Source organism: Loxodonta africana, chromosome 13, assembly GCF_030014295.1.
Source record: "Loxodonta africana isolate mLoxAfr1 chromosome 13, mLoxAfr1.hap2, whole genome shotgun sequence".
Classification (NCBI taxonomy): domain Eukaryota; kingdom Metazoa; phylum Chordata; class Mammalia; order Proboscidea; family Elephantidae; genus Loxodonta; species Loxodonta africana.
In genome coordinates, this window is record NC_087354.1 from 75,859,220 (window position 1) to 75,872,719 (window position 13,500).

Below are 13,500 nucleotides of genomic sequence, written 5' to 3' on the forward strand. Positions count from 1 at the left end.
GGAAGATAGTCCTGGTGTTCTGCTTCAAAAAAATCAGCCACTGAAAACCCCACGGAGCGTACTTCTACTCTGACACACAGGGGGTCGCTGTGAGTCAGAACTGACTTGACAACAACTGGTTTTTCTCCCCTGCCTCATATCTGTAAACCACCACCTTCCTTCCCAGAAACCTCGGAGGAAAAAAGGTCATGCTAATTTCGTATCAGGAACCCCACTCCCAACCCTCACGAATCCCATCTCCGGGAACTCTTCTTGCATTTCAAGTGGAAGAGATGCAACTAATATTTACGGAGCAGTGGGCACTGTGTGTTGATCCAGGATTCACACAGTGGCTGCAACAATGGGCTCAAACAGCAACAATTGTGAGGATGGCACAAGGCTAGGCAATGTTTTGTGCTGTGGTACATGGGGTTGCTGTGAGTCAGAACTGACTTGATGGCACCTAACAACAACAGACACTGTGTTGCGTTGTGGGTTGCAGCAGGACGATGTTGCCCCTGCCCTCAAAACCAAAAAACGTAAACCCATTGCCATGGAGTCGATTCCAGCAGGGTGGAACTGCCCCAGAGGGTTTCCAAGGAGCATCTGGTGGATTCAAACTGTGGGCCTTTTTGATTGGCAGCTGAACTCTTAACCACTGTCATCAGGGCTCCGCCCCTGCCCTCAGGGAGTTTATAATCTAGTGAGGGATACAGTTAAACAGTTAGAATAGTGTGGGATAAGGGTTTTCTAAAGGATTTTGTGGAGAAAATATGATACTTGGAAGCCCAAAGAATAATTGTCCTCACCTCAGAAACATGGTATATTTAAAAGTCCAATTGGAAAGAAGCAATGTGCGTGTTAGAAAAAAAAAAAATATGTAAAAGGTCTGGAGAACCAGGTTTTATTCTTTGTGCTGTCTTTTGCTACCTTTGTGATCTCCCTAGACTCAATTTTCTCACCTAGAAAATGGGAATGATAGTATTTGCCCTGCTGATACCTGTGGTGTTTACACGGAGTGCGTGAGTAAGTGTGTATGAAAGTGCTGTGACTATAGGAACACTTCATTTTCCCAGGATGTAATACGGGTTTTAATTTACTCAGTCATTACTAACCCACTCATTTACTCACTCCTTCAGCAAACATTTGTTATACACGTACTTGATTAAAAGTCCTGTTTAGAGCTTGTCTTAATTATCTAGTGCTGCCGTAAAAAAAATACCACAAGTGGATGGCTTTAACAAAGAGTAACTTATTCTCTCACAGTCTAGGAGGCTAGAAGTCTCAATTCAGGTGCCAGCTCTAGGGGAAGACTTTCTTTGTTGGCTCTGAAGGAAGGTCCTTGTCATCAATCTTCCCCTGGTCTAGGAGCTTCTCAGTACAGGGACCCTGGGTCCAAAGGATGCGCTGTGCTCCTGGTGCTGCTTTCTTGGTGGTATGAGGCTCCCCTGTCTCTCTGCTCACTTCTCCCTTTTATATCTCAAAAGAGACTGACTGAAAACGCAATCTAATCTTGTAGGTTGAGTCCTGCCTTATTAACATAACTGCCGCTAATCCTACCTCCTTAACATCATAGAGGCAGAATTTACAACACATAGGAAAATCATGTCAGATGACAGTACTGGAAATCATGGCCTAGCCAAGTTGGTGTACATTTTGGGGGGACACAATTCAATCCATAACAGACCCTGTGCTTGGCCCAATTTCATCTTGTTGCATTATCCCATTCAAAATATCTAGGTTTGTTTAGCGTTTATTTTCAAATCAATGCTATTTCCATATTAATTGGAGTGAGGATGGGAGGCAATGTGTACTATTCCCCTATTTCATGCTAGGGGCTCACCTTACTTCTGTAACCCTCCTGGAGGCATGGGATGGAATGTCATGGATGGAAATGACCAGGAGGAGTGCGGATGAGAAGTTATTGGCTTAAAAATTCACTTTGTGCTTCATAGGCTAGTTTAACATCTGGGGGAAACAAGTTTAATTATTTTATGGGATTGTTGCCAGATTATTTACTATTACTTTTAAAACACATGTTACTCATTCTGCTAGCCAAAATATAACCATCAAATGAGATCTTTTACATCCAAGTAGACAGGAAATATTTTATAAGTATCCTGGTGGCACAGTGGTTAAGAGCTCAGCTGCTAACCAAAAGGTCGGCAGTTTGAATCTACCAGCTGCTTCTTGGAAACCCTATGGGACAGTTCCACTCTGTCCTGTAGGGTCGATACGAGTCTGAACTGACTCAATGGCAACAGGTTTGGGTTTATATATATATATATATATATATATATATATATATATATATATATATATATATGTTTTGTATTACTTTTATATTTATCATAAAAGAACAAATTCTCATTATATATTTAGAGTCCACTGAGGGGCGGGAGAGACTTGTCTATGGACTAAATAGAATTTACTAAAAATCTTGAAGAGTAAGGCAGGATCCCAAATTATTTCTACCTTCTAAAATTTTAACATATTTTATTTTGGCTCCAGGTCACTTTATAAACACGCTATAAGCATTTCAGCATAATGACAATATGGCTGTCATTCTGCATCATTATTCATCATCAGGATTTTTCTAGTTTAACCACAAGTAGAAGTAGTCAGCATCAAAATCATTTGTCCTTCAAGAATACGCCTGTGATGTCCCTTCGTTTTTGGGAATAATGATCTGCTTGTGTTTTCGAATAGAGGGTTTTGTTTTTGTTGTTTTAATGATTATTAGTAATCCCTGATTAGCCAAAAGATGCTCTGGAGAATCAATGGGTGTTGCCAATAATACCAAATCCATCTGTTTGGATACTAAGCCATATGGCTTAAAGAAATATTTTTAAAGCAAGTATTGTAAAATCAAAATGGCAGTGCCTGTTCCATCTAGCTCTTTGAAAGAAATACATAAGCAGATGTTCCCTTCCTATATGTGCGGCAACAGAGGCAGCTAACTCAAGCCAACACATCGCCCAGGAGCATGGCAGAGGTGGTAGAACCTCTTTCCAGGAGCGTATTTTGTGCAGCATAGGTTCATTGCGCTCATGACCAAGTATTGGCAGCTAGTAAGCATCTCAAATATTTATTTCAACTGGGCATAGAATTTTCCTTCTCGTTCTGAATAGTATTGATTTGCAGCCTGACTAAATGCCTTCCCAAATTTTAAAATTATACCCCACAACGCAATTTTTTCCCCGTTTCTACTGGCACTCCAAAATGTGTGTTTATTTCTGCCAAGAGAGGACCTCAGGATCATCAGCTGTTAATCTTTGTAACGTTAAACCTTTATGCTCTTTTATTTTCCCTCCTCCAGTATTATCTCTGTATTTTCAGAAGGAAGATGACATCTTTTTGACTAAGGTACCCCCCTTAACTCTAAAAAAGAACTGTTTTCCCCATTTTTCTCCTATCTTTGAAACATCAACAGCTACTGCCAACAGAACCTTTTCTCAGTAGTCTTAGCTCTGTCCTTGGTGGGATAGACACAGGGTAAATGAAGTGGGGCAGCAGGCAGTTTTTGTCCCTACCTAGACCAATTGTTGTTGTTGGTGTTAGATGCCATCAAGTCTATTTCAACTCATAGCAAGCCCATGTGACAAAGTAGAGCTGCTCCTTAAGGTTTTCTAGGCAGTAGTCTTTACAAAAGATGCCCTAGTTAACAGCTTGGCTGCTAACTGAATGGTCAGCTCCGAGGAAGAAAAGTCCTGGAGGTCTGCTCCCATAAAGATTACAGCCTAGGAAACTCAGTGGGGCAGTTCTGCTCTGTCATACAAAACCAAACCCACTGCCATTGAGTCGATTCTGACTCATAGCGACCCTATACGACAGAGTAGAACTGCCCCATAGAGATTCCAAGGAGCACTTGGTGGATTTGAACTGCCGACCTCTTGGTTAGCAGCCATAGCACTTAACGTCTATGCCACCAGGTTTTCCCTGTGTCGTATAGCGTTGTTACAAGACGAAATCAACTCTAGGGCACACAGCAACAACAATCTTTATGGAACTCTTTCACTTGCAGAGCAGCTAGGTGGGTTCAAACCATCAACCTTTCAGTTAGCATCCAAGCGATTAACCGTTCACAACCAGGGCTCCTTAACCTAGACTTGAAGGACAGCAAATTAGTGCTTATGACTCTGTTCAGGTGAGTTTTATTTCCTCCCTCCTTATTTTCAGTATTCTTTCCCCTACCTGTACACTCTGAGTACACTAACAGTTTTGCATAACCAAGGATCTAGACCATCCTGGTTTTTCTTTCAAAATGACTTCTCTGGTTTATGTTCCAACCTCAGTTGTATGATTCTTCCTTTTTTATTATATTTCTTGCCCTCATTTCCCAGGGCTTTAAATCAGTTGGAAACCCTGGTAGCATAGTGGTTAAGAGCTATGTCTGCTAACCAAAAGGTCCACAGTTCGAATCCACCAGGCGCTCCTTAGAAACCATATAGGGCAGTTCTACTCTGTCCTTTAGGGTCACTAGGAGTTGGAATCCAAGGCGGCAATGGGTTTGGTTTGTGTTTTTTGTTAAATCAGTTTGTTCTGGTTTGAACCCATGCTGAGAGTCTGCATTTCTAACAAGATCCCTGCTGAGAATTTGCATTTCACCTCAAACATACTGAATCGCAATCTACATTTTTTTTTTTTAGTACACACACTGTTCTGTGACATTGGTTACCAGCTCCATGACATGTCAACACTCTGCCTTCTCAACCTTGGGGTCCCTATTATCAGCTTTCCTGTCCCTTCCTGCCTTCTAGTCCTTGCCCCTGGGCTGGTGTGCATTTTGTTTTATGGGCCTGTCTAATATTTGGCTGAAGGGTAAACTCCCTGGTTCTGCTGCTGCCGTTGCTCTGCTGCTGCTGCTTGCCTTCTGTGCTGTCTCCAGGGTAACAGCTCTCCTCCCTTCTGAGTCCTCCCCAGAACTGTCTTCAATGTCCATAATTCCACGAACAGTCTCTTCAAGGCAACCTAGGCCTTCACTACTAGGCACATCAAACTCTTGCAGCCTCTGCCCATTCACAGTTTCAAAATTGGATCCACAGTGTAGATATCTGTTACAGCAGTACCCTACTCCTGGTACCAAATTCTTTCTTGGCTATCTAGTGCTGCTATGACAGAAATACCACAAGTGGATGGCTTTAACAAAGAGAAATTTGTTCTCTCCCAGTTTAGGAGGTTGGAAGTCCACATTCAGGGTGCCAGCTCTAGGAAAGCCTTTCTCTCTCTGTCAGTTCTGGGGGAAGGTCCTTGTCATCAACCTTTGCCTGGTCTAGGAACTTCTCAGCATAGGGACCACGGGTCCAAATGATGCACTGTGCTCCTGGTGCTGCTTTCTTGATGGTTTGAGGTCCCCCGTCTCTCTGCTCACTTCTGTCTTTCATATTTCAAAAGAGATTGACTCAAGATACAACCTAATCTTATAGTTTGAGTCCTGCCTCATTAAAATAACTGCCGATAATCCTGTTTTATTAACATCATAGAGGTAGGATTTCCAACACACAGGAAAATCACATGATAAAATGGTGGACAATAACACAATACTGGGAATCATGGCCTAGCCAAGTTGACACACATTTTTGGGGGACACAAGTCAATCCATAACAGTAGCCAAGCTCATTGACCCCTCACACCACCCAGGAACTCCCAATATTTATATTAAAAAAACAAAAGCCAAATCCATTTCTATGGAGTTGATTCATACTCAGTAAGTTATATTAAGTTATAAATACTTTTTTTTTTTTAAACAAACCAGGCATCTGTTAACCTGTAGACGCCTTTGCCTTCCCTCCCGCCCCCCACCACACCCTCATATCCCCCCCTTTAAAAAGGAGTCTAGTGAGGATGAGAAGCCTTGGTGCCACAGTGGTTAAGAGCTCCGCAGCTAACCGTAAGGTCTGCAGTTCGAATCCACTAGACACTCCTCGGAAAATGGGGCAGTTCTACTCTGTCCTAATGGGTTGCTATGATTCGGAATCAACATGACAGCAACGAGTTTTTTTTTTTTTTTTTTAAGTAAGGGTGAGAATATTTCCTTGGATTAATTAATTTTCTATAGCTTTTCTTAGTTATTTAGTCTAGAAAGCACCCTGTCAGGATATTGTTTATATTTTCAGCCTATGGGACACTGAGTCTTTGAAAATAATGCATAAGTAAATCCAGTATATGGAAATCAGCTTCCTGTTTTTGTAACACCTGTGGCCGCATAGTTTATTAAATGCACTCAGAGTCAAGGGCCCAGGGTTCTTCTAAGAGCTGCTGAATGAGAGCGTGGGATTTTGGCAACACACTAAAACAAGACCTCCCTCCCACTGCAGTGCCTCAGTTGTTGTATTAGTTTGCAATATTATGTCTTTGTGGAATCTAAGTATATTTTACTCATGTTCATATGCAGCTATAAACTAAGAAGAGATGATTGGCATTTGCCTAAAAAAGTGATTTTGCAAAGACTTTATTGATCTGGAACTAAAGATTAGTTGCATGTGGATTAGGCTATGAGGGAGGAGTTCTTTTTTTTTTTTTTTAAGTATAATTTAAAAACATAATGTATTCTCTGGTTGCGGTGGAAGCCGGGGTAATCTTCTTGCTGAGCCTGAGAAACCTAATTCTCTAGTACTTAGTTTCTGTGGCTTTATAATTTTTTTTTAGGTACCAAAGGAAGAAATAAAGGAGAATTTACAAATCTGCAGGGGGTAGCTGCATCTACGACCGGAAAGATACTAATTGCAGACAGTAACAACCAGTGTGTGCAGGTATGGCCCTGACTGTAGACCTTTAACCAGTATGTTGACAAAATAGACACGGTTGCATGTTTTCCTACTTACAACCTAAGACACACAACACAGGAGAGAAGCTTCTAGGAGGTATATAGGCTTTTCTTCAGATAGGGTTTGCATGTTCTGTCCCGTAGTGCCTATGACAAAAGTTCTTGCTTATTTTTCTTCAGCATTCTCTGTACTAGTCCACATCTAATGAATGTAATTTGTTTTCCAGATATTTTCCAATGATGGCCAGTTCAAAAGCCGTTTTGGCATACGAGGACGCTCTCCTGGGCAGCTACAGCGGCCCACAGGAGTAGCTGTACATCCCAGCGGGGACATAATCATCGCAGACTACGATAACAAATGGGTTAGCATTTTCTCTTCAGACGGAAAGTTTAAGGTAAGATTGACTACCGATCAGCTACTAAGTAGTAGGTGAAAAGAATAAGAGATACAAGATGCATTTATCTTTTTTGAGAGCCAATAAAATAGTCAACAATTCTTCATAAACAAATCATCTTGAGTTTGCTTTATGAAGTGAGAGTAATGATGATATCGTCATTAATTATTGTCATCAGTCTACTCATATGTATCCTAAATGTGGCTCCATATTATAAACCAAGTTAATTAGCTTGCTTAATAGCTTTTTTTTCAGCCATGAGATTTATAGGGAAACTGTTACTGTTACCTCCATTCAGTAATTCAGAAACAACAACCTTTAGAAAGGAGTTATGAAAAGACAATTTATATATCTCAAATTAATCTTCGGTTATTTATGAAGCACTTGTCTGATAAAAACAGAATTGTAAGACATGATCCCCACTTCTTAAAAATTTATAAGCCAATTGAGGAGAAAAGGCTAATACACCAAAAAAAAAAAAAAAGAAAGAAAATGATTCACGTCAGCCTTACATTAGTTATAAATTGTTTGGTTCAATCTAAAAACACATTGCTAACGTACATAATATGAGAGTTAGGAGGAAAAGAAAACAGGGGCTGGCTTCATGGAGAAATTGTGGGTTGAGCTACACTTTGAGGGATCCCATCATTTGACTTATTTACTATCACTCCCAGCTTCATCTTTATGGAAATGTAAAGATAGCTTCTCTGTCTTCAACAAGTTACCAAAGAAGAGAGAGCCGTCTGGTGGTAACAGAAGTTTCTCTTTAAGGTGGTATCAAAGAATATTATCATCTGGCCCATTTTCTCCATTTGTTCACAAGAAGATTAGGAGACACGTTGGAAAATGTCTCTTTCTTTTTGGTGAAAATATGCACAACAAAGTAGACACCACTTCAACAGTTTCTGCATGTACAGTTCAATAACATTGGTTACCTTCTTCAGGATGTGCCACCTTTCTCAACAATCTTTTCAAAAGGATTTCACCACCACTGGAAACCCTGGTGGCATAGTGGTTAAGTGCTACAGCTGCTAACCAAGAGGCTGGCAGTTCAAATCCGCCAGGTGCTCCTTGGAAACTCTATGGGGCAGTTCTACCCTGTCCTGTAGGGTCACTATGAGTTGGAATCGACTCGACCGCAGTAGATTTTTCACCATCATTAACACAAACCCACTGGCCGCCTAAGCTTCTAATTTATCAGCAAAGGTCTTCAGAAGGCCATGTGCGCTATGCGTTCCATATCCCCCGTTAGCTAGCCTAATGTTGTTAGTTGTTAGGGGCAGTCGAGTCGGTTCTGACTCATAGTGACCCTATAGGACAGGGTAGAACGGCCCCATAGGGTTTCCAAGGAGCAGCTGGTGGATTCGAACAGCAGACCTATTGGTTAGAAGCTGAGCTCTTAACCACTGCTCCACCAGGGCTGCAATTATACAGGCCTCTATTTCAGTTGACAACATGAACTTTGACTCAGACAGATCAAGGTTGGGATTCCAGCTCTGTGGCTTACATTAGTTGTTTAGCCTTCGGCAAATTACATAACTTCCTTTAGCCTCATATTAAAGTTTGGATTAAAAAAAAAAAATTACCTCATAGGATTTGGGTAAGGATTAAATGACATTTTATTTCTGGATTTTTTAGGCATCTAATAAGATGCGCTTTTCCATGCCTGTAGTAAGCCTGTCAAAAATATAATGTCTGGTGATAAGCTATGATTTGGGCTTTATGACCCCATGCAGTCATTACTTCCTTTTCTAAATGTTCGGAGATGATGATTTTCATAATCTGTTCCAAAATCCTACAGATAACACGAAGTTCACTCTTTAGTGTCTTGTTGGAGGAATTTATATTTTCCTTTTAAAGTCTTTGGTTTACTATAATCACCACATCATTTTTATGAAAATGAGTCACTTACATAATCATTAACAACTCTCAGAGCTTCTTTTTTGTGTGGAGCAACATCTTGTTAACCTAGGAGAACAAAAAGCTGTCACTTTTAATTCTACACTGTTGTACCCAGTTTTTCAGTTGACTGTTTTTTGTTCCACTAGAAATTTGATGGCCCCATGTGATGGCCACGTTCGCAGAAAGGAGCTCTTGCCTCTATCTCCAACTTCCTTCCCTTCTTTTGTGTTTTTTATAACTGTGTTTGTGGCAAGAAGTACCCAAATATGACAACTTTAATATAAATAGAGTGAAAACTATTCAGTGACCTCTTGAAGATACTCATCTAGTTCGGAGACAACCCATTTGTTCTTACTTCACACCCTAGCAAAATCATAACCTGTATGTTTTTAAATTCCAGAGCTAATACTAAAATGAGGAGCCCTGGTGGCACAATGGTTAAAGCTCTCGGGTGCTAACTGAAAGGTCGGCAGTTTGAACCCACCAGCAGCTTCACAGGAGAAAAGACCTGACAATCTTCTCCCGTAAAGATTACAGGCTAGGAAACCCTGTGGGGCAGTTCTACTCTGTCCTTTAGGATCACTATGAGTTGGAATCGACTCAGGAGAACACAACAACACTAAGGTTTTACATAATGAGATAGGAGTTTTATATCTAAAAGAGAAGAGGTTCCTGAGCTGTTTCTTATTCAACAGCTTAATATTCCACATGTAACAGACATTGTTGGAAGAGCTGGATGCTTAGAATACTAGAGAATATTGGAATGAACACTAAAGAACACTCATGCCCCCTAGAGGGTAGGAGGAATAGAGTATGACCCGTTGCCATCGAGTCGATTCCTACTCACATGGAATGTAGTTTCAATGATATTCTATTTTTTACTGTAGGTATTAATCAAAACCCAAAGGGTAAAAAGATAACAAGTAAAAACACATTAATACTGTAATGCAGATTCTCCCAGTGTCATGACTACAACTACATACTGAGAGATACTTTTTTTCTTCTGTTACGTTTTCAGTGGGACTGAGTAAAATTTTACAGCTCTTTAGAAAGGCATACCTTTGACACAAATGTGGATTCCTTGTATTAATAGATTGTCTGAGTGAGACCTGTTTTTTCAGTGGTGTACTCAAATAGGAAATAATCTGTGGAACTGTGTGGCAGAAAAAAAATAATGGTGGAAACTGTCTTACACGTAAGATAATTGAACAGGCACAGTGAAAGTTTAGGTTGCCAGTTTGCTTCATGTTCTTATTTGATGAAAACCACCTTCAGAAAAGTTTTTGAAGCCAGAGAATTTCATTCCATTTCTCTCTCTTGGAATTCTTATTCATTCCTAATAGCTTTATTTTTCTTTATGAGGATGGATAGTTAGAATATTCCAAAAGAACACTGGGGAAAAATCTGATAGCCACGCATCTAAAGCAGCCCCGAGTGCTGTGTCCAGACGTGGACTGAGATTTCTATGGAGCCTCATTTTATCTTTCTTTCTGCCTTGATTTTTTAAATCAGAAGAATTTTTAATATGTGTACAATATACATAGTCCGTGCTTTTTAAAAACCCTTTACAGAAGACATTTCAGCTCTGTGAGGAATCTTATTTAATTTGGGAAAAAAAAAGTCAGTAGAGTGGCCGTAAAAGGAACCTTGGTGATGCAATGGTTAAGAGCTTGGCTGCTAATTGAAAGGTCAGAGGTATGAACCCATTGGTGGATCTCTGGGAGAAAAGACCTGGCGATGTGCTTCTGTAAAGATTTCAGTCTAGGAAATCCTATGGGGTAGTTTTACTCTGCCCTATAGGATTACTATGAGTCAAAATCGACTCACTGCACACAACGAGAGTGCCTGCAACAAGGGGCTTTGATAGAGCATAGCACAATGGAAGAAGACAGCTGTAGAAAGGTGGTCAGCAGTGGCCTGTCTGAGGAGATGATCTTACAGCCCAGGCCCACAAAAGGAGAATTTGGCTATTTGGGGAGAGGGCACATACCGGGATCAGCAGTGCAAAGCTATGGAGCAGTAGGATTGCGTTGGTGTGTAGAAGGGGCAGAGAGAAGGTGGCGGAGTCTGGAGTGATGGAGCCGAGGCCGGCTAGGGAGGAGGGTCAGAGGGAGCAGGCCCCTACCCCAGTCCAAGCCTTGACCAGGAGTTTGACTAATTTATAGTAAAATGGGAAGTCAAGGGTTTTGAAGCAGAATAGGGAGGATATAAGGGTCAGAATTAACGTTTTTGAGCCATGACTCTGCTCCATGGAGACAAGATGGGGTTTGTATTTAACTCTTAGCTATATTACAGTCTGAAATCCAGAAATCCAACAAATATAAAGCTAGGGATCTACGTCTCCATATCCATAGACAAATGTGGTACTGAAGAAATGTTTGTTGAATGGCCGAACCAACAAATGAGCCACAAACCTGCCCTCAGTACCCTGTGCTTTTCTGATCACTTTTTTTCCCTGTTTTTTTCTTTCAGTGTTACACTTGTGCTCTGTAAATTTCAAGGTGACAACTTTATCTGGTCTTTTTTTTTTCCCCCTCCTCTCATCAAATATCAGTTTAAAATCTTTTTTGACCATATCCTGAGTCTCCTATCAAGAGTATTTCCTCATCTTAGTGGAATGAACTCCGCCCCTTGCACAGCTGAGCATTCTATTCTGCAAGCCCTGACCTCCTGAAGGTGGAATGCTGCTGTATTTCTATGCATAGCACTCACTGGCCACTTCCCTGGTCCTCTCCTCCAAAGCCATGGTTGTCAATCTCATGAGGAGAGAAGAACCATGATGAGATTGAGAATGCCATCTGAATTCTACCCACCCTCTTCAGTTTCCACCCAGAGCCTCACAACACGAAAGATGCTTTGTAGGTTTTTGTGTGTTTAATGTAGCATGAGATCCTTCTTCTCTGTCTTTTTTCACCTCATGTATTTCCCCATCCTCCTCCTCCCCTCCCTCCTCCCCTTCCTTAAGGCAAAGTTCCAGGGATCTAACATCTTACCCCCTCTCTTTCTGTCACCAACTTCTTCCCATCCTCCCTCTAAATTTTTCCTTCCCATCTTCCCTCCTGATTTACATCTTCTAGCCCATCAAGGAGCCTTTTGTGATCAGAACAAATATAGAGGCCCCGGCTACCATATTCTAAAATCACTATTTAGTGAGTTAAATAGTTTTATTTAACCATTCCAAAACCAAGGTCTAAGTATTATTGTTTCTGTTTTGCCTAAGGTGGGAGACACTGTTAGGCCAAATGTGGTAATTTTCATTTTACTTGATAGAATCCTTTGCAGTTAAGCTGGAAGTGATGAAGGAAAGAGGTTTTAGTTTAACTTTCAAGTTTTTCTTTTAGACCTGCACCAGTTCTCGTTACGTGATAGAACGGAGGTAATCCTTTATTTTCTGTTTGTATTCTAGATAATTACAACCTATTTGGTATTATAAGGCTGAGTCATTTAAGTAATAACTGGTGTTCATAATGGTAGGTAGTAATAATATTCTTGCTTTAATAATCAGAGTGCCATCTTTTTCTTTTGATCTCTGCTGACATGAAGGAAAGACATGACATTTCTTTACAAGCCATTATGTTATAGCCTCTTTGATCTTTGGGCTGGGTTGGAGAATCAGAATCAAATTTACGCAACAGATTCCCTTCCAGGAATACAATTGTTTCCTTCCTTGGTAATTGTGTCCCTTTTCAATAAAAGATCAAATCTGAATCTCAGTCACTTACAAACTTACAAGTATAAAGTATCATATAAAGATGAAACACCCACTGTGGAAAGTCCCCATCCCTCTCTCCACACTCTCTCCTCCTTATAGTTTCATGTCTCTGTTGGGAAAAGATGAAATCCTATGGTCAGGTAGGATACCAGCTGGATGGGTGGGTAGAAAGGGACCATCTTAGTGCCAGATGCTGTGATTGGCACTTTTTCCTTATGCTCTCAGGGAGTCTATACAAATACCTGCCATTTTACAGATGAGAAAACTGAGGTCTAGACCGGTGAAAGAAAGAATGAATTTTGCCCTGAAATTTTGATCCTAGGTGACTGGAAGAATCGTAATATAGAAGAAAGTAGGAAATCAAGAGGTGTTAGTTTGAGTTTTCTTTAACCTCCCCCGCCTTTTTTGATGGTGGAAGTGAGAGGATAAATTTGGTTTGACACTGATTGAATTCAAGGTGAGGACTTGTAAAATAGGCCATGATTAAAGATATTGATTTGGGGATCTTACCCGTAGAGGATAGTTGATGCCATGAAGATAAATGAGATCTCAGAAGTATATGGAGTCACACTGTCCATTATGGTAGCTACCAGTCACTTGTGGATATTGAGTACACGAAATGTAGCTGGTCTGAATTGGGACATGCTGTAAGTGTAAAATACACACTGGATTTCAAAGTCTTAATCCAAAAAAAAAAAAGAATGTAAAATATCTCTTTAATAATTTTTATATTGATTACATGTCAA

The 13,500-nt window shown here is 40.5% G+C and overlaps 1 protein-coding gene across 4 annotated transcripts in view; it reads left to right on the forward strand.

The window, feature by feature from the left end:
- Window positions 1–13,500, forward strand: part of TRIM2 (tripartite motif containing 2) — a 199,767-nt gene that overhangs the window by 166,341 nt on the left and 19,926 nt on the right. For all 4 annotated transcript variants that reach the window (XM_064267585.1, XM_064267586.1, XM_023557111.2 and 1 more), the window contains exons 7-8: window positions 6,628–6,731; window positions 6,973–7,140. In XM_064267585.1, coding sequence (XP_064123655.1) covers window positions 6,628–6,731; window positions 6,973–7,140 — 272 coding nt within the window. The remainder of the gene's footprint in view (window positions 1–6,627; window positions 6,732–6,972; window positions 7,141–13,500) is intronic.